This window comes from Microtus pennsylvanicus, chromosome 7 (genome assembly GCF_037038515.1).
Source record: "Microtus pennsylvanicus isolate mMicPen1 chromosome 7, mMicPen1.hap1, whole genome shotgun sequence".
Taxonomy (NCBI): domain Eukaryota; kingdom Metazoa; phylum Chordata; class Mammalia; order Rodentia; family Cricetidae; genus Microtus; species Microtus pennsylvanicus.
In genome coordinates, this window is record NC_134585.1 from 7,841,990 (window position 1) to 7,867,985 (window position 25,996).

Here is a 25,996-nt window from a genome sequence, read left to right on the forward strand (position 1 = left end):
GAGGATGGGCGGGTGTGATCAAAGCATGATGTGTGCAAAGGTGGGAACATTGTAATGAACACCCTTGATCTGTGCGGTCGAGCTGTGCCTGTTAATTACCATGGGAAGGAGCACCTGGAAGATGTGGCAGCCAGGCCGGGGCAGCCCAGGCTGATGGGAGCTCCCTACGCATCTCATCGTCCCAGAGATGCCACACACCAGGGAAGGGCAAGCCACAAGAGATGCTGGGGCAAAACCTTGGCTGTCAGCCAGCCTTAGTGACCCCAGGACAGTAAGGCCAGCGCAGGGACAGGAGCGAAGGCAGTGGCTTGCGTGACAGGCCACACACTGCCCTGAAGGTGCTACACGTGTTCCTGGCTTGTGTTCAAGTTCTGTAGAATGCGGGGAGAAAACAGTGCCGATGCAGGGATTCCTGTGGTGGCAGACACCGCTTCAGACCAGGGCTGTGTTTATGAACATGTGACTGGCTGTGCGACACAGGATTTTTTTTCTCCTTTTTTTTTTTCTTGAAGAAGAATTCGTTCTTTGCCCTCTGAATGAATGCCCCAGTGAGCTCTTTCTGCTGAGTTGTATATTCAGAGTGGATGCCACAGCCTGACTGTGGCCCCAGCGGGTGTGCCGCTGTTTCCGAGCTGTTTCTAAGAACCACAGAGATGCTGGCAGGGGTCATACATAAGCTAAGGCTTAGCCTTAACATAGACGGGAATACCAACATCTATCTGGGCATTGAGTCCTGCTTCTCCTGAGAATCAAATTCAAGCATAAAAGTGCTGTGAGACCCAAGAGACATGCCCCAAACCCAAAGGACAGCTCTTCCTTAACTCTTTTTCAAGTTACTCATTTGTACTTTATGTGTATGACTATTGTCTGCATGAATATCTATGTGCCGCAGGCATGCCTTATGCCCAAGAAGGCCACAGATCCCCCTGTAGTTGTGAGCTACCATGTAGGTGCTCCAGACCTAACTCCAGACCACCACGTGCTCTTTCTCTCTGAGCCATCTCTCCAGTCCTTCCTTATTTTCTTTTATTCCGTTCTGAACTGGCTTGGAGGAGAGTTCAGATTCAGATGCTCACGGGAACAAACGGAGAGGCAGCTTGCACAGCTGCGGCTCAGTGACCAGCCGGCTACAGACTCCCGCACGCTCAGGTACACACCACCCCTCCTCCACCCTACCTGCCCTTGGGTAACCACTTCCCTTCTGACCTCACCCTTCCTTGACCCCTGCCAGTGGCTAACCTGAGGTCATCAGATTTCTAGTTTTGTCACTTAGAACGTTGAATAGATGCGGTCATACAAGTAATTTGGGCCAAGCTGTTCCCAGAGAAGCTCCCTTCCTTGGAGGAGCACAGTTAGTTTATCCATTCACCTTTGAGGGTGTCTGGCTTGTTCCCAGGTTGGGACCACTTCCAGTCATCTTGTTAGCTCACAGGTGATTGTGGGAACATAGACTTTGCTCCTTGGGCCTGGAAGGTCAGCTCCTGCCAAACTTTTCCGCAGACTCTCCGTGGCCATGAGTGACCCAGGGTTACTCTTCCCTGGCCCTGGGTGTGGTCAGCCTTTTTGATCTTAGGATAAGCTTTTTGATACGCGTTTCCTAGTGACTGTGAATGCCGGATGGTTCCATGCTCACACTCCTTTGCTCATGGTCGGTCACATGTCACCTCTTGTCTGTTTTCAGGCTGAGTTGAAGTCTTTTCTGCTGTTGGCTTTGACGGCTTTTCACACACACACACACACACACACACACACACACACACACACACAGTGTCAAATCATTGTCAGCTTCCCCATTAGCAAATATCCCCCCCAGCTGCAGTTTTCCTTTTCTCTTGGGGGGGGACTTGCAATAATTGTTTTTTATTTTTTAAATTTTTCATAAAATATTTATTTATTCAATCATTACGTATACAGTATTCTGCCTGCATGTATGCCTGCAGGCCAGAAGAGGGCACCAGATCTCATTATAGATGGTTGTGAACCACCATGTGATTGCTGGGAATTGAACTCAGGTCCTCTGGAAGAGCAACCTTAACCTCTGATCCATCTCTCCAGCCCCCCATAAAATATATCTGGATCTTATTCTTTCCCCTCCACCAGCTCCTTCCAGATCCCCCACCACCCCACCCAACTTCATGTTCTTTCTCTCTTAAAACACACACACACACACACTCCAAAGCATGGAGTCTGTTTCATGTTGGCTGCCTGGAGTGTGGCTTCAGGCTGCCTCTTCGTCCCCTTCACACTGTTCTTCTTATAGCAGTGATTCACTTTGACAAGTGGCTTAGAGAATTCTCCTGTGTGTTTGGGCGTCACATCTAGGAACTCTCTGACTTCCCCGGCACTCTGCAGGTTTTTCCCATGTGTTTTGTTTATAGCCATGGGCCATTCATTTTGCATTAGTTTTTTTACCTGTGGAATAATCTTGTCTACTTCTACAAAAGAGATTGCGGCAATTTTTGACAGGAATTTCTTTAAGCCTGTATACCAGTTTAGGGAGCATTGGCATGTTTGCCACGTCAAATTCGCTAAGTCATTAACATGAGTTACTTACAATTCATTTACATATTTTTCCAGTAGCATTTAGGAGTTTCAAGCATACAAATTCTGCATATGTTTTTGTTAGGTTTATGCCTGAGTCGTGGGACTTTTTTGAGTGATTTGCAGTGGTATTGTATTTTTAATGTAATTATTATATATGATGATTAATACTGTATGTGGATATTATGACCTTGTTAATTTCACTTGTTAGCTCTGGGAGAGGTTGTTTATCTATAGATTCCTTAGACTGTTCTATATAGACAGTCTTGCCATCAGCAAGATGATGGTCCTGTGTTCGTTCCTTCCTTCTTTCTTTCTTTCTTTCTTTCTTTCTTTCTTTCTTTCTTTCTTTCTTATTCTTGCCTTATTGCATTAGCTTGAACTTCCAGTATTGTATCAGTGAGAGTCTGTCCTGCCTTGTTACACCTGTAGCTGAAGAGTTTTGTTAATGCTTTTATAATTCTTTTTTCATTTTGTGTGTAAGGGTGTTGTAGCTGCAGGCATGTATGTGTACCATCTATATGCAGTACCCACAGAGGTCAGAAGAGGGCATCAGATCCCATGAACTTCGAAAACATGCCATGAAAAGTGACTTTTCTTCTCAGAGGGTATGAAGCCAGGTGGCCATGGGTTAGCTCCACCCACTTCCTCAGGGTCTTAGGTAGAGTTCAGCCTTTGAGTGATTAGGAGACACAAGCTTGAAATAAAGAAGTCATTACTTATAGGTCTGGGGATAGGCAGGTGGCCTGCAGGCCACACAGAGAGGCCAGGAACACAAGGACAAAGACAGAAGATGACCTGTAGGTTGATGCCTTTATTGAGTCCTGAGAATTACCCTGTGAGGTTCCTCAGGGGGAGGTTTAATGGGCGATTTAAAGCGAGCAGACACAGTTCTGAGAGGTTATGGTGACGGTGAAATGGTTTCTGTGGCATAGGGCTGCGCGGTGTGTGCAGGGCGTGGGGACAGGAGGGTGACTCAGGTAGGCTGTTCCGAGGTGTCCTCAGGGAGGTGGTCACCAGGAGGGAGTGGTTTAAGGCAGGCATTTGGACTGACACCTGAGTAGAAGAGAAGCAGACAACCGGAAGCTGGGCTGGGGTGACTGAACCTGCTCTGGAGTGAGGAGTGTAAGGTCATACGGCACCGGAAGGATTTCCCACAGGTCGTGAAGCATCAAGGGCTTAAGAGATTGATCCAAATTGAGTCATTCTTCTTTGTGGCGTTTTTTATTGTGTACAGAGGATAAACACTAGCAAATGTATTTTAGGAAGGAGGGAGGGAAGAAGAGGGGCTAGGCATGTGGGAGGCTAAAGCATAAAGAACCCAAGTTAGAGGCCAGCCTAGGCTACTTGGCAAAATCCTGCTAAAAGAAAGGGAGGAAGGGAGCAGAAATACCTGGACGTGGTGTGAACCAGGCATGTTGAGCATCCATAGGAGGGCATGTCAAAGCAGCTTGTTGTCGAAGACACACAGAGATGGCGTGATGTGTCTAAACTTGAGCACATCTTCCTGGGCTCACACAGTGGGCTAGAGCACCCAGCGCTGTAAGGACCTGACTTCGGAAACTCCTTTTTAAAGAAGGGGTTTCATCTTAAGCCATATAATAAGTTGTGGGGAGAGCAGGTCTCAGCTCCAGGAATATGCTATGATAGCAGAAATTGAACAGATACCCTAAAAATAGCCAATAAAGGAGCTAGGGAGCAGGGCCATAAAATTTAACGAGGTCCAGATGTTCTTGGGAGACATCCTGTCCTTGACGACACCTTGTCAGTTATTAATGGCTCTTTGTTAAGTTTTTGCGCCCAAAAACTGACCAGTGGGTTCAGAAACTACCTTATCCTGTGTGCTCCTCACCCAACCCCAAGACGACAGGACTCAAACACCCCCGATTGTGGCGTTTCCTCTCTAAAAGTTTGCCCCTTTCCCTGGGTTCGGGGCTGCACTTCCCTCGCCCACTGCATTGGCATGGTGCAGGTGTAGTCCAAACCTGAGTTTGAATTAAAAACCCTCATGTCATTTGCATTGGAAATCCGGCTCCATGAATTCACTTGGGGACCAGAAACTTGGGCCTAACAGCACCAACTGCAGAACTTCCTTATGCGACCTGCGTGCCATCTGCCTGTGCCAGCAACGGTGTCACCTAGCCACGTGCTTCTTGAAATGGCACTCACACCGCTGATGAACCGAATTGCTAAGTTTGGAATTTTCAGTGGCGTCAGCCTGGTAAGGGTGTCCTGGCATCACAGGTCCGTGCTACAGGCACCGCCGCTGCCACCCAGTCTTATCTGCAGGCGTTAGACACAGGAGGACACACCCCGCACACCTGCGTTCCTGTGAGGCTGGAAGCTGTGAGCTGGCATCTGCCTAGAGCTCAGGTGACCTGTGGAGGGACAGGGACTCAGGGAGGCCAAAGAGACTTCTGGGGTACCAACAAGGTTCTGTTTCTTGGACTGAGTACAAGTGACCAAGAAGGGAGGGGGAAACAACTTTTTTTCTCATTAGAAAATTAAAATATTTTCATGGTAAAAATGAAAGATTCTCCAAGGAAGCAAAAAAAAAAATGAAAATGGAATCTTACAAGCAAAAGATAACGGTTGGTGTTTTTGAAGGTTCCCTCCCAACATGTTTGAAAAATAGGATTGTTCTGTTACCGTTTGAAACAGCGTTTGAAGAATTTTTTAGATTTATTTATTCATGAGGGTTTGACTTGAACATATATGTCTGTGTACCGTGTGCATACCTGGTACCCCTGGAGTCAGAAGGGGCACTGGGTACCCTGGGACTGGAGTTATAAATAGTTGGCTGTGAGCCTCCATGTGGGTGCTGGGAATCAAACCCAGGTCCTCTGCAAGAGCAGCCAGCGTTCTTAACCTCTGAAAGATTTCTTCAGCCTCTCAAAAACCATTTTTCTTACATCTAACAACAGATGCTAACTTTTCTACTTGGCTTTTGTTTTTTATAAGTCTTTTTTTTTTCCTTCTTGTTTAATGTACATTGGTGGTTTTGTCTACGTGTATTTCTGCGTGATGGAGGCTGACCCTCTGGAACAGGGGTTACAGACAGGTGTGAGCTGCCGTGTGGGTGCTGGGACTTGAACTTGGACTTCTTAGCTGCTGAGCCATCTCTTCAGTCCCCTTGTTTTTGTTTTTAAAGTTAGGATCTTGCTACATAACTCTGGCTGGCTTATCATGTACTCGCTGGTCATCCTCCTGCCTCTGTCTCCCAGACTTGAACATTTTTAAATGATTGCCTTTTCCTTCCTCTTTTTCCCACTTTAGACAGGGTTTCCTTGGGCAGTTTAAAGCTGACCTTGAACTTGTTCTTCCCCGCCCACCTGGCCTCCTAACTCCTGCACTACCCTCCCACGGGATAAAAAGGCATGCTGAGCTGAAATTATTATCAATAGTAGAATGTGTGTACCGATTTGTCATATTTAATTTAACAATTCTGAGGCCCACAAGATGGCTCTGCAGTTAATGGTGCTTGCCGCCAAGCCTGGCGACCTGAGTTTGGGTCCTCAAATCCGTGCAATGAAATGAGAGACCTGACTCCCACAAATTATCCTCTGACCTCCATAGGTGTGCTAAACACAGACGTGTCGCCACCACACACAGATAGGCTGTGCTCACTCTCTCCGTGCTAAATGATGCCCTGGTGCCTATCTTCTGTGTGTTCCCGGCCATTTACCGGAAAGCAGGCACTGGATGGAAACAGGGACATTCTTAGCTTTTGAGTTCCGTTGCCGGACTAAATTGCCGTAGTATTTTCTTGGCTGTGCTGTTGTGGTTTGCTTTGTTTTGATTGCTGGGGCAAGTTAAGCATCAGGCCTATGTAGAAGCATCTATGCAGTCAAGTGCTCTACCACTGAGCATACCCCCTCTGCAGAAGCGTCTATGAATCCCTTTTTCGGGTCTCTGACTTTGGGGTTATGAATGAATGATTAACTAGTTGGGACAAGAAGGTCTCCCCTTTCTCAAGGACACAGACAGACTCACTACAGAGGGCAGTGGCCTGGCCATCTGCACCTTCCCATAAGTCTCAGCATTTGGGCTGGTCAGGAAATAGGAAAGAGGCAAGTTATGATCAGTCTGGGGCCTGAACCTTGTAAAACTGGCCACCCAACCCAGTTTTACAGGGCAGGCAGCAAGAGGCCAGGCCTGCTCCACCCAGCCTGCTTCCTCTCTGCAGGCCCATCCTGAGAACACTATGTTTTCACTCCGGCGGGGCATTGACCCCATTCTGCCATAGTAATTGTCCCCATAAAATGAGCCCTAAGACAAAGCTGCCCATATTTAGAGCCCCCAGACTGGCCTGCCTTATCTCGCTGTGGTAGTACCTGGAGAACATCAGCCTGGGCCACTGACAAGGAGCCAGTAAGAGCAGGCAGCAGAGAAGAGGGAGAACCTTCATGGAGGCCCTGTCCCACGACTGACAGTCTAAGCATCCTTCGCAGTAACACCTGCAGCTCGCTCAGGGACAGAACCCTTAGTGACCTGCCTGCCTCTGCGTCCTCCCTCCCAGCCCGTACTGCATCGGTCTCTCTCCTTTGGTTTGTAGAAAGAGAAGAACTCATCCAGGGTGTGCTGGCCCAGGTGGCAGAGCAGTTCTCCAGGTACCGTATTCTCTGCATGTACTTTTCAGGCTTGTGGGAGCTGAGCGTAGCCATAGTGAGGCTTCTGTAGCTTCAGTAGCGAGACTAGCCAGGCACATTCTAGCAAACCTTCATCTTATCCCCAAAATTGTGTCCAGTGGCTGCTGGAAGATTATTAGTTCTGGGGTGGTGAGTCCACCCCCACCACTCCATTTTTCCAGGACTTGAAGCCGCCTACAAAACACCCTTTTACAAATGAGTGTTTCCCACTGAACTACTGTATAGGTCGAGGGGCGGGGCTTCCTTTTCATTCATCAACACCCTACTAAATTCTATGTCAGTATTGTTAGTTTCTCAGAGCGGTTTCTGAGCATGGCAGTACCCTGTAGCTGTCTGTGTTGGTCAGGGCAGGGTACAGGCTTGGGGTCAACCCACCTTAAGTCTACACAGAGAATCCAGGACAGAGTAGTGAAGACACCAGACCCAGGGACATTATGCATTCTTTAAAAGCATCTCCTGCTGTCTTGGTCCCCTCTCTAGCCTCCTTGGAGACCTCACCTCAGGTAGGAACCCATACGTGTTTGCCAGTCTGGGTCATGTTTTATCTTTTCTCCCCACTTTTCCCCTCAGAGCGTTTAAGATCAACGAGCTGAAAGCAGAAGTTGCAAACCACCTGGCCGTGCTGGAGAAACGGGTAGAACGTGAGTGGAGTTGTTTTTTTTCCTTCTTTCTGCTTTCCACGTATACTTTTAACCACCGTCAGAATTAGCCACTTAGAGTTACTAACGAGTTAGTACTGACAGCAAACACATCTTTTCTTGGCGTGCTGCTCTGATATTAACAAAGGCTAGACCAGGACAAATCTAAGCACGCGTTTCTATGAAGCGCAGCTCGTACAAAGCCGCACAGAACATAGAGTAATACCCCAAATGGCCTCCGTCTGGCCCAGCAGAACCTCTGCCAGGACTCCAGCTCTGCGCCTCTCTGCATGAGACAGGGGAATGGCTCTTCACGCCGCTATGCAGCTTGCTTCTGCAGAGTTTGGAATAAGTATATGACATCTGCATCTCAGTGTTCAGCCACTGCTATAGGAAAGAAGAAACTCTGCCCGTGAGCAAGAGTCAGGTCCAGTCTCTGTTCAGGTTCCAAAAAGTCACATTTGGGGGGGGGGAGGAATAGCTTCGAGGCCCCTCAGCTGTCGTGAGGGAATCAATGAAAGGCTCGATGCTTCCGCCCCATAGGCCTGCGGATCCCACATTCCACCCTCAGCTCCTCAGCCAGGCGCTCTGTCACTGTCAGGCTCAGCCTGGCAATACACGGGCACCTAATTTATTAACTTGGGCTGAGTAAACAGAATCCAAACAGGAAGCCATTAAGAGGCAAGCATCCCCGAAGAATATGTGGCAGATTCTGTTCGGAAGATTGAGTGGATGTCTTTCTTTTTTTTGTATCTTGCTTTTTAATTGCTTCTCTTCTTTTTTTTCAAGAAAAAAAACTTTCTATCACATAAAACCCAGCTCCCTGGAATAAGCTGAAACACGTTCCCATCATCTCTCTCGTGTGTCCTCCTCAAAGCACGTTGACTTTTCCCAATTCAGCTGATCTTTGAGTCCTCAAAACTATCTTGTCTTGCCTGGGATGATGGGAATCACAGATAGTGACCCCTCCAGTTCATTCAGCAAATGAGACAAGAAAAGACCAGTGTCTGGAGTCCATGCCACCTTTCCTTAGGGAGGCGGCACCCTCCTGCACTCCTGTCTTGCCATCTTGATGGCTCTGAACAGAAGAGATCTTGGGGAGCCCACCACACTGCTAGAGGGTGTGGTGCAGCATGACAACCCCCCCCACACACACTATTCTTGTAACTCCTAGTCCCTCTGTCACCCCACGGTCCCCACTGCCATTGCTCCCATTGTTACCAGATTCCAAGCCTGCTGGAGCTGAAGCACAGCCAGAGTAGGAGAGTGTGCACTCCTGGGGCCACCTCACAATTTTACACCTCAGAGTGCCGCACCTTGGGGGTCTGAATCCCAGCAGTGCCTTCTGGGAGCTGGAAACTCTGGCTCAGAGAGTATCAGCAGGGCTGGCCCTCTGGGATCTAAGCGAGAGTCGTTTCTAGGCTGTCTCTGGTAATTGGTTACCTGGCTGGAATCATTCCATGGCTGCAGCCTGCCCCTGTCTTCATGTGGCTACCTCCTCCCAGCCACCATATCTCAGTACTCCCTGTCTGTTTCTTAAAACGCCTCTGTTTGAATCAAGGATGGTCCCATCTCAAGTTCTCTGTCTAATAACTGCCAAGATCTCTCATCTAAATCAAGCGGCATTCACAGGACCCGGGATTTAGGATAGGTCACATGCTCTGTGAGGCACAGTTCAACCCACTGCAGTGAGCATCCATCGTTCCCTCTTTCTCAGTGGAGATCAGATTAGTCTCCTGCTGAGATGTATGGAGTATTGGACTCTCTAAACGTGAGAGGGACTTTAGCCACAGACCATGGAAGGAGCTCATTGCCAGAGCACCAGCCACATCAACAGATACATAAAGCCACTGTCACCATTTGGCTTATGACTGCCACACCCAGCAGGTACCTCCTCAACCTCTATTTGTCTCTCCTCTTCTGATGCCTCGTCTGTCCCAGGTCCCCAACTGTAGGTCTCACTTCTGGCATCTCCGTGTCTTCTTGCATCCCCAGGGGTGGCCTTGTATGCACAGGCTCTCTGCCACAGAAATCCAGCTGGCTCTGGGCTCATTCATTCCCGGTCCTCTTAGCTGACCACTTCCTAGTCTCCAGAGTCTCCAGAGACCTCTCCTTTTAGCATGGATATAGCCAGGAATGTCACCCATGCTAATCCCCAGGGACTTTGAGTTTCGGATACTTAGGTCCTCACTCTGAAGATGCAGATAGGGCTTGTCAGGTATATACAAGTAGGAGAGACAGGGTGAAAAGTTTGAGTGGGGACTACGGTCAGACCTCATTCGGAGCAGGATGCTAGGGAATTGTCCAACCCAGATGGTCCTGACCCTGTATGACTGCATAGGCTGCCAGGAGCTCAGCTCGAGTCCCTGCTCCATATAGACACAACCATGCAGAAATATGTGCATAAAGACATGGACAGACACACGCGTGGGCATGCATACACATACAACTTCACCTGGCCGCCATCAGCTATTATCTGTGTCTCAGGGTGAGGGACATCCAGCTAGCCAGGCCGCCTGTAAACCCCCACACGGCACTGACCTTGTCATGAATGGGATTTCCTGCTTGCCCTTTGACCTTAAGCCAAATACACGATTCTCCTCCAGTGACTTCCAGCGTTTTTTCTACCTTTCTGTGTAAATGTTTAGCCTTTAAAGCGTGTGGGATTACTGGTGGGTCAAAGGTGATTTCATAACCATGGAACAGCCTGGCCCTCACCTCCTGTCCTGCCTGGAGCTATTCACTTCCTTTCTGGTGTGCTGGGGGTGGGGGGCACAGGGAAACCCTGCTCCCTCTACCCTTTGTACCCGTGCCCTGGACCTGAACCAAGACCTAAACACCAGTGTGGGCCACAGCCAGAGCTAACCCCTGGGAGCAGAGTTGGACACGGGGCAAGCAAACAATCCAGAATTTCCATACTGAACTGAACCAAACCAGCCCTTCTGTATTTGCTCCCCCCTCCCAGGAAGTGTGCCTGAGGCAAACCTTCAGAGCAGCCCCAGGAAAAGGCTTTGGAAAACTCAGCTCCCTGCCTTTGAGAGGAGAGCCTTAGTTTTGCAGCCAGGAGAGAACAAGCCCCCCAGATCCTGTGGGTTCTTAACGTGGAAGAAGGGGGAAACCGCCTTAGCTACTGCTATGGCCCCTTTTCCTCCGAGCCACCATCTCTTAGGAAGTCACTCTCAAATCTTTTCATTGGGAGGTAAAGATACAGAAGTCCACACAAAATCCTTCCTAAGTTGGAGCTGGAGAGATGGCTCGGTGATTAAGAACACTGGCTGCAATTCCAGAGGACCTGGACTCAGTTTCCTGCACGCACCCACATGGCAACTGTCTTTAACTCCGGTTACAGGGGATCCAGCACCCTCTTCTGGCCTCCTGGGGCACTGCACTTAGGTGGTGCATTGACACCCATGAATGCAAAACATGCATGCACATTATTTTTTCAGAAATCCCTTCTGAAGTCCACATGTACTTCCAAGGTTTCAAAGGAAGATAATTCTGCACAGCAGCATGGCAAAAGGTCACGTTGATTGCATCACCAGAGCCCTGGCAAGGTCAAATGATTCAGGGAACTTCTACTTTAGCTTGGGGTATCTGTGCCTACCTATATGCCAAGCTTAAGAGAAAACAAGAGGGCCCTAAAGGATGGAACTTGGGCCAGGCCATGAGCACAGCAGCCTCCCACCGTTGTTTTTGACCACCTCTCCTCTCTGTATGGAGCATCCGTACCCTGAAGTAGGCTTCCTTCTCCATGGAGTGATGGAGGAACCGGAATGGGGCCTGCAATGAGCTGCAGAATCCCTGATGTAGATCACACCTGTACTCCCAATGACTGACAAACCAAGGCATGAGTGACCGTTGCACGTTTGAGCCGATCTGTGTCACACGGGACAGCTGTCTCAAACCCACACGGCAAGCAGAGCTGTGGGTCACCTCTCCGTGGGACCGCTCACTTCCCACAAGGTCCTGCCTCTCATGCATCGGTTGATTTGAGCGGCAAGCTTGCTGTGGTTGTTGATTTACCACGTATTGCATTTGTGTTCTAGAGGCATGCCTTTGGCCTGCAAATATATAACCAGGAGGTCTAAACAAGGCCACAGCGGCCAAATTAAATCCATTGCTAAGGACCCCCGGGGTGCCTGAGCACCTATCCTGAGAAGAACACCCTTGACCTTCAGCTTCTTTGGGTGCCAGCGATACAGGAAAGTGTAAAGAACCTCACTCCAAAGGAGGGTGACTGAGTGGGTGAACAAACATGCCCGGCCTCTGTGTGTCCCCCCGACTTGTCCCCAGGCTGCCACTACCCTTAACCCAGCCACTGGCACCTGAGGCCTTCATTTTGTTTTGCACAGCTTCCTGCCACCCTTGTATGGGAGGGACGGAAGTTTTTTTGGCCCAGAAGCAAGTCACCAGGACCAGAGCTGACTGTGTCCCTTTGTGCAGAAGAGGCAGTGTCCCTATGGAGTCCTATCCCAGCTTAACTACTACCTTGAAAAGTTCTAGAAAGCCCAGAAGGAGGCTGAGTTATGCCAGGCTCCCGAGCTGTGGCTCCTCTTCTTGAATGAGAGGCATTGTTAGGAACTTGCCAACTCCCTAAATGGCTGTTTTTCCTTTAGAAGGGGCATGCTGTGTTTTTTTTTTATAAAGATTTATTTATTATGTATACAACATTCTGCCTCTATGTATGCCTGCATGCCAGAGGAGGGCGCCAGATCTCACTACAGATGGTTGTGAGCCACCATGTGGTTGCTGGGAATTGAACTCAGAACCTCTGGAAGAACAGCCGGTGCCCTTAACCTCTGAGCCATCTCTCCAGCCCCCGTGCTGTGTTTTTAACAGTTATTCTGAGCCCAACTGAGTGAGAAAGAGAATACATAGTCACGGTGGGCACTGTCCTTTGGCAGAAAACCAAGAGGTGGTCATAAAATAATATAATCATTGTTTTGGTTCCTCAAGAACCCAGCTTCCGGCAGCATTTCCAGGCATTCCCCGCATTTCCGAGGGAACATCTTGGCTAGTAGCTTGTTGGCAGGCACACCCTCCAGTTCACTGGGACACACACACACATACACACCCGCCCAGAATGTGAATGAGTCTCACCCTGCTCTTCCTTGACGTTGCCTGTTTGTTTCTTGACTGGTGGGGAGCTGAGGGATCCCCACATATCAGTAGCATGGGAAGGCGTGGAAGCGTCTGCCGTGAGCCAGCATCCTCCTGAAACCCTCAGCTACCAGCCTGACTAGATCCTTGCAACTACTTCTGGTGACCCCATCTGTGTCTGTTTGTCACCAGTGGAAGGACTTAAAGTGGTGGAGATCGAAAAATGCAAGAGTGACATTAAGAAGATGCGGGAGGAGCTGGCCGCCAGAAACAGCAGGTGAGTGTGTGCCCGGAGCCTGCAGCACTTGGCCCTGGAAAGGGGTCCATGTGGAAAGCATGTGATGAAATATGGCTTTGTGTCCCCACACACAAAAGCTATTGTGACTTGGCCTGTTGTGCCAATGCTCCTCCATCCCATTCTCTTGAAGAGTTTTGTTTCTTTGTTTATTTTTAGTTTATGTGCATGAGTGTTACCTGTATGTGTGTCCGTGCACCATTTGCATGTCTGGTGCCCATGGTGACCGAAAGAGTCAGATCCTCTGGAACTAGAGTTACAGGCAGTTGTGAGTTGCCATGTGGGTGCTGGGTATAGAACCCAGGTCCTCTGCAAGAACAGTAAGTGCTCACATAACTGCTCAGCCATCTTCCCAACCCCCTATGTTTTCTTAAAAAGCGGGTTTTGTGGCAGGCGCGAGCTGGAAAATGGCCGCACAGGAGAGGGAGCTCCCTCTCCTTCAGACCTATGTGACCATAAATTCCCCACTTGAAGGAAGTTGAGGTCTGGTTTTTGTTGTTTTGTTTTGGGTTTTTTGTTGTGGTTGTGGGTGTTGTTTTTGTTTGTTTATTTAGCTGTGGTTGTCTTGGAACTCGCTCTATAGACCAGGCTGGCCTTGAACTAACTGGGATTCATCCCCCTGCCTCTGTCTCCCGAGTGCTGGGATTAAATACACATGCCCCCACACCCAGCTGCTATCTATTTTTAAAGATAGTGGTAAGAAGACAAAGGTGTTTGGCTTATAGGGAACCCCAGTTTTCACCCCCAGGTCTCCCAGTTCCCAGGGGAGCCCCTTCTGGCAGAGGGGCACAGCAAGTGTTCCCATTGTCATGAACTTGGATCACACAGCCCATCAAAGGTGGTGTCCACAGAGGCCGGTGACCAGTAATCCAAGCAAAATGGCCTGCTGGATAGTTGGTCAGCAGGACTATCCACAAAAAACCAGAGTGCATGACCATAGGGCAACCCCGGAGCAAGGACCAGCCCTAAACAAGCAATCTCCATTGTCTTAGAATCCCAAGCTGCACCGGAGACCACTGCCTGAACTCAAATAAAGCCAGGCTGCCTGCTGAGGGTGGGTGTGGCTCTTGCCTGCAGGTAGGAGGTGCGTGGAAAGCCAGTGGTCCCCGTGCAGGTGTCTCAGGGAGGACGAGAGGTACACCATGTTGTCCTATGGGAACCCCGTCATGCTCAGTGTCACATGGACTGGCCAGCTGGTGTAGAGTTTGGGAGCCCTTGTTCCTTTGATTTGGATGAAACAAGGCGAAGCATTTTGCAGCCATAGGAAATTGAGTGAATAGTTCACTCCCATTGTCCTTAAGAAAGTAGCTCTTCAGGGGTCAAGAGAGTCCCTCTAAGAAGAGCCCAGGGGCAGATGGTAGTCAGCTGAGGCTGGAAACCAACCTGACAACCTTGGACCCAAGGCCTCACTCAGTCTGCTATCACCCCAGGAAGCCTGACTCTCCAGGACCAAGTAGGGGCAAGTGGCCTCTGTGCCGGCCCCCATCAGCAGCGCTGGCAGTCTGCCTGTGGTGGGTCTTTGGCTCGGCTCAGTGTCAAGTGTGCCTCTGTACCCCACAGGTACAGTCTGGAGCTCAGAGACATCAGCCAGAGCCCTCCAGTGCCCCAGCAGGCTTGCAGAAGTGGCACTGTCCATAGGCAGTGATGGGGCATTCCTTGTAAGCGAGATGGGTCCGTGGGTTGCTTTAGTGTCCACAAGGGGGCGACATGCTCAGATTCCACCTCCACATGAGCAAGCCGATCTGGGGCACTGGCTATGGTCGAGTCCACACCTAGTCCTGGCTCAGGGCCCTGTAGCCGGTTTTCTCCTGGACCCAATGCTTTAGTATTCTGAATGCAGAATGGGGAGTGTGGTTTTTGTGCTGCCCCTTCTGTCTTGTTGACGGAAGGAGTTCATTTTAAGTATAAATGTACACCCAGAAATCAAGTCCCCATTCCCCCGGATGAGGCTGGATTGTAAAGAAATGTTGTACCCTTGAGGGATGCAGTTGCCATATTCTTGCCTTTCTCGGGGAGCAGAAAGAATAGGAGCCGGTGGAGTGGGTATGGGGGGGGATCACAGCCAGCGCCACAATTGTGAGTCTGAAGAGAAGACCGGCATTAGCCCACTGTGAACACACTCTGCCGGGAGTCTGAATCCACCAGAACCTAACTGGGACAGCAGGGGGCACACGCACAGCCTGCCAACGCCCTAGGCAGGACGTCTTCTCCTTAGACCCCCGCAGTTTCCTCTGTTTCCCAGCAAAGAAAGAACTCCAATGGCTAGGCTACATTCAGAGCAGAAGTAAGTTGAATGCGGCTACTGTGGTCTCCTGCACCGCACAATGAAGGAACGAGAAGGGAGCAAGACCAAGGCGGGGTCATGCAGAAAGATGGGGTAGAGCCTGAGGTTTGGAGGGTATAATCTCCGCCTTTGTCCGAGACAAATGGTCTTGACCATGAACTGATTGATCCCCAGGGGATGGGAGGATGGGAACCCCAGGAAATGAGGCAAAAATGAGCTCCAAATGGGACAAAAAGAAGAGGTGCTATGCCAATTGTTCAGCCAGCTGGAGGATGCTGGTTCCTGTGGCAATGGGGCCTAGAGTGAGAAGTGGCTGGCCGAGACAGGGTCAGCAGGCACCCAGCATCCTGGTCTGCCCCCAAGGCCTCAGCAGGAAGGAGCGGGATTCCAGTGTCAGCATAGATAGTGCCTGGTGAGGGCTTCCATACGCTTGGGCAGGGGGCAGAAGACACAGAATAGAACACATGTGTGAATGTTTATACAAACGAGATTCAGGAAGAAAGGGAGCATCGTACCACCCTACGCAGCCAAGAGAGGAGCTGATCTGAAATCAGGGTGGCGTGTGGACAGGGCAGGGGTGACATGGCTTCACTGGGCTATTCCGTCCGTTCCTTCTGTCACAGATTTACTACATCTGTGTTTGGTACAGCGGCCATCACAGAAACCTGATAGTCTTGGCAAGTGTGCAGTTGGGAGGGAGGTAAAGGCTGTGTTTCAAAAGGAATAGATTTATGATTCTGGGCTTGGAAATATCGCAGGCTCACGGAAGACTCCAGACAACCCAGAGAGAGGCGGGGGGGGGGGGGGGGGTCACTGATAGTGACAACATCCAGGCCTGTCTTCAATTTAAATCCATTGCAAAGTCTCCCTCCCTGGTGTTTTCTTGGGTATGTTCAACTAGTTTTGAAGAAAAAAAAAACTTAAAAATACTGTTTTGCGATCTTCTTTGCTTGTCATGTTATGAAAAAAAAGTAGATTAAATTGTAACCACACAGGGCATATATTTTCCCACAATACCACCCGTTTTCTTAACCCAACACTGCATGTGACTGGAAAGCTCAGGTGTCTAGCCATGTGTTTCTGTGCCTCAGAACCTTCTGAAAGGACACCCCAGGCTGTTGTCAGAGTGACGTCCGGGGTGTGGTGCTTGGGGAGAAATGGGCAAGTGGGAACGTGAGGGTTTCTTTTGTTTTTCTGCTGTGTTTGTTGGCTTTTGTTTGTTCTGAGTTGGGATCCCCACCTGTGGCCCAGGCTGGCCGCAAACACAAGACCCTTCAGCCTCATCACCTGGGTGCTGACGTCACAGGCGTGGACCGCCACACCCGGCTGAGTCTTTGAGAATCAGATGTTCTACTGTGTATAGGATGTGGCTCAGCTGGTAGAGTGTTTGTCTCCTGTTCCCGAAGCCCTGGCTTCCATCTCCAGCGCTGCATAAACTAGGGGTGGGTGGTAAGGCACCTCTATAATCCTAGCCTGCAGGGGGCTCAGAAGTCCAAGGTCATCCTTGGTTACATAGCAAGTTGAGGCCAGCCGGGGCTACGTGAGATCCTGTCTCAGAAAAACAAAAGCAAGCAAGGGAAAAGAAAAAAAGTTCTTGTGTCTTTTAAAAAGATTTTGTAGCTATCTCTTAAATAATAGACTAATAGATTATAATAAATTTATTTCCAAATGTAAGTTTATTAATTATACATATATTAATAAATTTATTAATTTATTTAAAAAGTGAGCTCTGGCCACATTATCACCTGGCTTTCAGGGTATCCCTATTTGCTATCCAGGAACCAAGCATCTCCCAGCTGCCCTGCTGGATACCCCTATGGCAAATCTGGTGGTTGGGTCTGTGCGTTCCAGAACTAGGGCTACAGGTCCGGGGCTGAGGCTATGGGTCCTAGGGTTGGGGCTGTGTGTTCCGTTTGCTCTGCTGCCCTGAGCAGTATACAGAGTGCTTCCCAGCCAGAGTACCATGCCATAACTAGTTCTTCCTCTCCCCTCCAGGACCAACTGTCACTGTAAATACAGTTTTTTGGATAACAAGAAGCTGACACCCCGACGTGATGTCCCCACTTACCCCAAGGTGAGATGGGTTTCTGGCGCAGGGAAAGTTTTAGCTCTGTGTCCCTCAGACCCAGGACACAGGAACCCATGACTGGCCCCTTGCTCTGCACAGTGCCAACACCGCCCCCCTCCATCTCTATCACGGGCTGAGGAAGGGTGGGAGGTTGTCAGGCAGGATATTTTTCTCTTGGACATTTGTTTAGAGAAGCAATTCCAGAGCTCCTTCCCTCCCCGGCCCACAGCTGACATAAAAGACATCTGCATACAAACATTCCACCAAGGAACTTTAACAAGGATCTTAAAAATCTGCATCACTGGTTCCCCTGTCCCTGAACAACACCGTTTTTATGGAAAGCTTTTCACAAAAGTTTCCTGAGTTTTAAAAACAGCCAAGCCCAGAGTCAAGTAGCTATGACCTGGAATTCAGCTGTTTTCAATGCCTCCAAAGAACGCCACCCCCATAGCGGCGGACTCTGGTTAAACCCTGGCTCACACTTTTACGCTGAGGTTAAGCCGACCACCCACAGGTTCTCCTGGAAGCCCCCATAGGTCCCTGGAGCCCACTAGTCAGTGATTTGTTCCACATCTGTCCAAGCCGTGCACTGAGTGCCATCCAGGAGACCAACACCTTTCCGCATGGACAAACATGGCCCATATCTTTTGCAATCCTGTCTGGGGATTACATGGCCCAGACGGGAACAAACTGAGCCAGCCTCTACACCAGTCCCTTCTTAAGAGAATGAAGAAGGCTAACCCCATGGCGCCCCTCCTGCTGCCTCGTGTCCAGAATATCACCCTTGCCACCAACAGTTCACCCTACACCTCAGTGCTCAGTGGACCCAACCTCAGCCTCAGGCCTTCATCAGCCAGGGTGTGGCTTAGCTTGAGGCTGATTCCGGGGGTGGCTCCTCCCCCAGACAAACCCAGCAGAGCTTCTCAGCAGGGATGTGAACATGTGCCCAGTGGCTTATTGTCCCTTCTCTTCACTTTATGTAGCTTTTACTGTTGAGATCTGATTGACAGTTGTGAAGTTCATTTTTTTGGGCTCTGAGCACAGTGAGTTCTGACACACAGTCATGAGATTACCATCATGGTAAATACAGGGAACATTTCTATCATTCAAGCGTTCCTAGGAGCCCCTCGTAGCCCAGGCCACTATAGAGAGGAGTCCAGTGACAACTTCCAAGGAAGGACAGCCCCGAGTCTGTTCACAGCATCTGTGAGGGGGACTGGAGAAGAGAGAAAATGCTCACCCTGATGCCACTGTGAGCACGGCTTTAGTCACTCACAGACAGACGCCCCACTGTCTGACTAACATACCACTCCCGTCTTCCTAGTACCTGCTCTCCCCAGAGACCATCGAAGCCCTTCGGAAGCCCACCTTCGATGTCTGGCTTTGGGAACCCAACGAGGTAGGTGAGGGACAGCCAGGTTCTCCGGTCACTGGGGACAGCTGCTCAGGACAGCAGCTACTGGGGGCTGTGCCCAGGCTGTCCCTCCCATGTGCTTTCTCTTGTCTTTTTTTTTTAAGTTAAACACTCCTGAATTAAAATTTCTAGATATTAATTCAAAATGACTCAGTGGGCTCAGAGGGATACAAAAGTCAGAGCCCAAGGCAAGGAGGCCTTACCCAAGCTTTAAAAAAAGAATACCAGCAACCCCCGACCTTCTGATGGCACCAAAAATGACCGCTGAACCCAGGCCCAGGCTGAGCACACTCTCATCTTCAGGATACGTGGGAAGATGTTGCCGTGTGGAGGCAGAACTGCTGCTTGGAACAGCTGTTTCCTGCTGAAAGGGGCCTCCGAAGGAGCATCCTACTGGAAAGTGTCACCAACAGAGGCCCCGGACGGCTGGACACAAGATAGTGCCTATGTGAGATTTGCAGAGAGAGGAGTCGGTTTTGACCGGAAGATATTTCTTCAAAGTTTCTCATTTGCTAAGAAATATCAACGTGGAGAAAGAACAAGTTCCTCCTCGTGGGCAACTCACCAAAGCCTAAGGGCTCTTCGCTTTTCCAAAGCACAGACTCGTGGAAATAGACCAAACTGCTCCCTGTCCCTTGGCAAGGTCAGTTGTAGCAAATGGGATTTTGTGCCTTTAGACAGGAGAGTCCCCACATTTCCCAAATAAACCTCTTCCAGCATGTTCCTGCCCAGCATCAGAGGGCCTTTGGCTGGGGAACTTTGGCCAGAAAAGCAGAGACTAGGCTGGGAGATGCTGGATGGCTTAAGGAGCTTGTTGTCAACAGTGAGGACTGGGGTTCGGATCTGCAGCATCCATGTAAATGTCTCCTGGGTATGGCAGCTGCCTGTGATCTCAGCACAAGGGAGGCAGAGATGCCCTGAGCAGGCTGGTTAGACAGACTGGTCTAATAAGTGAGCTCTGTGTTCAAGTGATAGATCCTGCCTCAGGTTTTCGAAAGGGTGGATAGCAATCAAGAAAGATACCAGGTGGTGGTGGGCACGCACTTTTAATCCCAGCACTCCGGAAACAGAGGTACGTGAATCTCTGAGTTTGTGGCCAGCTCGGTCTACAGAGCAAGTTCCAGGTCAGCCAGGACTACACAAAGAAACCCTGTCTCAAAAAACAAAACAAAGCAAAAATACTATATCAACCTCTGGCCTCCACACTCGTGTGTGTGCACACACACCCCCTCACGCTTGCCCACACACATACAACCTCCCTACACATCCACAAACAACAACAAAACAGAAAAGCAGGACCTAGCTCAGTTCACTGGAAGAGCACCCCATCAACAAAATGCCAGAGGTGCAGCTACCAAGGGTTCCGTGCTCCAGTCTTAGACGTGCAGTCCTTCCAGGTCAGTGTGGAGTCACAGTTTCCTGAGCACAGGTACCAGAAACAAAGATAGGGCTTTGAAGAGACACTGGTGCCTCCAGGGCCTGGCAGAGCGAGGCTGTGACAAAGAAAGGTACAGCAGGTGGCTCAGAATGTGGCTCCTCCCACCAGTAGGTGGCCAGCCCTGCTTCTGCCTCACTCTCTAGGATAGTCCCAATACCCAGTCGTTGGCTTTAGCCAGTCAATGTCTCTAGTGAGGGTGGCTGCATAGAAACCAATACTTGAGGGTTTGTGTTTTGTTTTTTCTGCTGCTGCTACCCCCTCCATGGAGCCTCCGAGCACAGTGCTCCCTGGGGTGGGAGCGAAGGTTGTCCCCAAGGCTGAAGAACTCACACATCCATAATAGAAGCATCACCCTTCTGCCCTCACTTTGCAGACCGTGGTCATAGCTGCTCTCTGGCTGGCAGGAGGGCACGGTGAGTGGCTTTTACAGCTGGACCCAGCCATGTGACATCTTCCACTGCCCATAGCTTCGGCCAAACAGACTAGCGGGATGCTTCTAGAGATTTCTTGCTGCCTTCCGGTGGTAAGCCAGAAAACCGCCTCAAATCAAGAGCCTCGGTCTCGGGCAGATTCAGCTGTGAACAGCAAGTAGGCATGACTGAACATGCACCGAGGACCTGGGCAGCCGCCTGAGATGGCAAAGAGCATCAGGGCCCTGTGGCGGCACACCTCTCTCTTCCAGTGGGGGCAATGCCACATCTACCCATAGGTCTGCCCAACATCCTTCTCAGACCTAGTCCAGGATGTGACCGTACGTTGTTCTGGTGCCTCAGGTCCTATGGGGCGTCATCGGAGACTGCAGGCAGTGAGGTGGCTGCTCTGCCACACTGAAGGATCACCCGCTGTCACCCGGGAAGCCGTCCCCTCTTGACCAGTGCTCATCTCAGGGAACAGACCATCACGCCTGCTCCGAAGCCACCATGTCCATCACAGAAGTGGTAGCAGATGGTGGCGTCTAGCAGTTCTCGGAATCTCTCAACTGTGGCTCCACAGCAAATATTTCATCTCTCCAGGGCTTCTCAGAACACTGCCTGGGCCTCTGGGGCAAACCCAATGGTTGCCCGAAGGTCCTGAGGGCTGGCATTCCGTACGGTGGGAGGACCGGTAGCCCTGGATGGACAGCAGCTGCCAGCCAGCATCTGGGGAGTCAGCTGTCCTCAAGCCAGGGCCAGACCCCTTGTTGCTCTGCAGGAAGTGCTTTCTGGGGCCAGCATCTTCAAAGCCAGTGACTTCTCAAAGAAGATGCGTGTATGGCCACCGTACCCTCGGGATGCTCCGTGACAGCCTAAGTCCCCTGTGAGGTCCGAGTGAGAGATTGTTTTCTGTTTCTCAAATGAACTTGTGATACCATAGAATTCTCTGCTACCAACAGAATTTAATTATCGTAGTCCCAAAACGTCACATTAACTGCCGCATTCCCAGTGCCCATACATATTAATTAACAAAAAAGACTAGAGCTTGGTGGCATGCACACATTTCCTCTGACAGTCGGCCATGTCAAACCACCACAGACTGGGCGGCATCAACAACAGCAGCAGTGTGTTATTGTCTCATTGTCCTGGATCCCGGAATTCACGGTCAAGGTGTCTTGGGTTGGTCATCCCTGCACTGTCCCCTTAGCTCACAGATGACATCTTCTCTCCGTTATCTCTGTGTCTGTGTCCTATCTGTCCCTACAGAGTCGTGGTCAAATTGAATTGGGCCCCTCCTATGACCACATTTATCTTGGTTGCCTCTGTAAAAACCCTGTCCCCAGTATGGTCACGTTGGTGGGGATGTCGTGGTGGGGTCTCTACATACTATTGATGGGACATAATTCAGTCCCTCACATAGATGCCACTTGGTGCCCAGATGCAAGGGAAACTGGCCAGGCTACAGCACTAACAACTGTCGCCCTGTGCAGGTACTAGGACGCTGGTACCCAGGACCAGGCTGGCACTGATGTGTGGCCTAGGGGAAGTGCTCCCTGCTGGGACCATGCCATGTGTCCACAGGGCTGTGCCCCTCCGTTCTGTATTACAGACCTGCTTCTCCCAGAAGCAGAGCCACTGTATCCAGGCTTAGTTAGTGTCCCTTTTCTATTCCTCATTGGCTTAGTTAGTGTCAAAACTCTGGCAGATACTTTCAGAGACCTGAAAAAAGACAGCAGAATTCAACACCATGTCTGTCTCACCCTATACCAAGTATCCACAGATGACAGAATTTCCAGAAATAACATTTGTCTGGACAAGAGATCCGCCCTCCAGATCAAGGCAGTAGAAAGCATCTCTAGTCCCAGCAAGAGGAGCGGACTCCAGCTCCTCAAAGCCTTGAGCGAGGAAGCGGTGGCCCTCAGTGACACCCTTTCCCACGTGTACGGTGGCTGAGCTTCCTCGCAGCCCTTAACCCTCGACTCGGGTTGTGATCATTTTGGTGTCACCCTTTGCAGCTGTGTCTTCCTACACAAGGTTGCTATAGTGACTGGAACACACCTTGTCACTTCACTCCCAGGAGGCCTGCAGGCTGTCACCACCTGTCTGGGTGATCCTACAATTGGCCTGTCCCACTCTTCTCCGTCGTCCCCATGGGCACTGTTCAGGACAGTGCATGGGAAAGAAGGTCAGCTGGCCTGCCTGCTCCCCCTGACCCCTGACCCCTGACCTCTCACCCCTGGCCCTGTTCCCACAGATGCTGAGCTGCTTAGAGCATATGTACCATGACCTCGGCCTGGTCAGGGACTTCAACATCAACCCCATCACACTCCGCAGATGGCTGGTAAGTGATGAACCCACACTCGGACCTGTCACTTCCCCTGCCACACCGGAATGGTCTACTCTGCCTTTCCTGGTGGCAGTGGGCTTCTGCAGAGTGGGCATCTGGGCCAGGGAAGCTCTGTTAGGTCATTTGTCCCCCTCCCATGCCCTCAGAGGAGTAAGGAAACAGTATGACAATCAAGAAGAAACCCACAAGGCAGCCCACTAAAGCAGAGGTGTGTGGAGTTGGGGGTGTCATGTGTGTCTGGGGGTGTGTGGATAAGGAGGTTATATGAGTCGTGCGTGGAGTTATGTCTATGAGTATATAAATGTGCGTGTGTACGCGTGTGTGTCTGGGAGTGTGCATGTGAGAATGTGTGTGATAGGGAGTGTATGTCCCTGGCAGTGTGGATGTGTGTTTGTGAGAGTGTATGTATCTGTCTTGGGCATGGTGTGGGTGGCTATATGTATATGGAGGTAGGCATGGGTGCTTCGTAGCAGATCTTTTACTAAGGGATAAAATGTCATGAATCCAGAACTAAAAGTCTGCTAATTGTCCAATAGGCCTGGGAACCTAGAGTCCCTCCTGAAATGTCCCTGCCCCACTCCCAGCTTTCCATCCCAGTGTGGCTCAGCAGACACCGGGGGATACTTTCCTCCCTGCCCCCAGGTTGTAGCAGGGTGGGACATTGCAGGGCTCCTGGGCTGCACTGTCCTGTGATGGCGAACTTGGGGACACCCGATGCCTGGGAGCCTCACGGGAGCAGGGATGGTGAGCTGACCCTTCCCTCCCCACAGCTCTGCGTGCACGACAACTACAGGAACAACCCCTTCCACAACTTCCGGCACTGCTTCTGTGTGACGCAGATGATGTACAGCATGGTCTGGCTCTGTGGCCTCCAGGTGGGTCCTGCCAGCCCCCACCCTCCATCCCTCACCCTGCCAAGTACCTGGGCCCTCCCTGCCCCCAGCCCAGGGGGCGTGTGACCTCTGCAGGGACTGTGTCCTCAGCCCCTGTCACTGCAGCCCAGTCTGTCCCCCACCCCTCCTGCCCTCCCATGAGGAGGACAGACGCCTGACTCTCTCCTAATCCAGGAGAAGTTTTCCCAGATGGACATCTTGGTCCTGATGACCGCAGCCATCTGCCATGATCTGGACCACCCAGGGTACAACAACACGTACGTTTGGGGTTTCTTTCTCCTTTCTGCTTTAGAAAGTGCCCCTTCTCTCAGGGGAAACTCAGCTTACCCAGCAGCTCTCAGACGGAGCTGCTAACTTAGACCCCTAGCCCTGTAGGATGTAGTTCCCAGCTTTGGACTCTGTCCAGGGCCCTGGGTCTCCCCCAGGAGGGTACCTCCAAGGCTACCAACCCACACAGGTAGCCACAGTCCCTTTTTATCAGTCCCAGGCTCTGAAGGTGCATGGCAGCCTGCCCCCTCCCCCGTGGGAGACAGTGGGACTTAACGACACCACTGTCTTCCAGGATGCTTCCAAAGGCACATGCAGAGGAGCAGGGCTAGAGTGGGTGAAAGCAGGGCTAGGAAAGGCAGGTAACGGGACCAAGAAGATGGGCCCAAGAACCTCCTGTCTCCAGTAGAGTAGAATGCCACCCCACGGAACCGACAGAGTCCTCCCTCATAGTGGGGGCCTGAATTCAGTGACACATAGGTTTTTCTCTGATGCACCTTCGTGGCTGCGTGTGACATCAGATGTCCCTGGGGCCACGATTTGTCAGGGCAGAGTGGGTCCCAGGTCTAGCCATGTGTACGCCTCAGAGACAGAGTCAATGCCAGGTGTGGCCATGAGGACTCCTCAGAGGCGGTCCCAGCAAGTCCTCTGTTACCTTTCTGCACATTTATTGGTCACCACAGCTGCCAACATCAGGTTGCCAACAACATTTTAGCATTAACCAACCCTTAGAATGGCACAGTGGGGCTTTTCCTGTAAGCCCAGCTCTTGGATGCTGAGTGAGGCAAAAAGATCCCACTTTCCAGGCCACCTGGGCTGCAGAATGAGATCTTGTTATATATGCATGTACATACATATGTACATACATACATACGTTTAAACATACATACTTAATTACGTATAGGGTAGGGTAAGAGAACAAACCTGTTTCCTCTTTCCCGAAATCCTGTCTTTGCATATACCGAAAATCTGAGTTTTTAGAACCTTGATGTCTTCAAGGCATCACCGCAGGGAGAGAGCTGAGATCACGGGTTGGACTTCAAGGCATGGGATATCCAGTTACAGGAGAGCCAGGGGTTCAGCGAAGCAAGTTTCTGGTGGGAGCAGGCGTCTAGTCACTCGCCCTTAGGCACCTCCAGCTTCTGCAGGAACCATGCACACGCTGGCATACAGATGCCAGTGGCAGGGTGCCTTAGCCTCCTGCTCTCTCCACACATCCTAGATACCAGATCAACGCCCGCACGGAGCTGGCTGTGCGCTACAACGACATCTCACCTCTGGAGAACCACCACTGCGCCATTGCCTTCCAGATCCTGGCGAGGCCCGAGTGCAACATCTTCTCCAGTGTGCCACCTGAGGGCTTCAGGCAGATCAGGCAGGTGTGTGCGGCCAGGACTTTGTGGGGTCATAGCAGAGCCCTGCTCCTCAGAGGCTCATCGTTACAGCAGTACCCATCAGGGAGCCTGAAACCAGCTCACCTCACCTGCTTCCTCCAGGGCCCAAAGTGGTCTCCAAGGAGATGGGCCTTTGCCATCTACACCTGGTGTCACCTGCATTTCGTTGTCATTAATATAACCCTAAAGGCCCAGTAAAAGACCATGCATGGGACCATAGAGGCAGATACTGGTATAGACAAAGCCAAGGGACTC

The 25,996-nt window shown here is 50.7% G+C and overlaps 1 protein-coding gene across 6 annotated transcripts in view; it reads left to right on the forward strand.

The window, feature by feature from the left end:
• The window catches only part of Pde9a (phosphodiesterase 9A), a 90,011-nt gene that overhangs the window by 52,877 nt on the left and 11,138 nt on the right, over window positions 1-25,996 (forward strand). For 4 of the 6 annotated variants that reach the window (XM_075979773.1, XM_075979771.1, XM_075979772.1 and 1 more), the window contains 9 exons: window positions 7,097-7,151; window positions 7,761-7,831; window positions 13,121-13,205; window positions 17,503-17,581; window positions 18,900-18,974; window positions 23,095-23,181; window positions 23,958-24,062; window positions 24,255-24,337; window positions 25,570-25,726. In XM_075979773.1, the coding sequence (XP_075835888.1) occupies window positions 7,097-7,151; window positions 7,761-7,831; window positions 13,121-13,205; window positions 17,503-17,581; window positions 18,900-18,974; window positions 23,095-23,181; window positions 23,958-24,062; window positions 24,255-24,337; window positions 25,570-25,726 (797 nt within the window). Of the gene's footprint in view, window positions 1-7,096; window positions 7,152-7,760; window positions 7,832-13,120; window positions 13,206-17,502; window positions 17,582-18,899; window positions 18,975-19,292; window positions 19,633-23,094; window positions 23,182-23,957; window positions 24,063-24,254; window positions 24,338-25,569; window positions 25,727-25,996 lie in introns of those variants that run through there. The other 2 variants (XM_075979775.1, XM_075979774.1) reach the window with 2 other exon arrangements.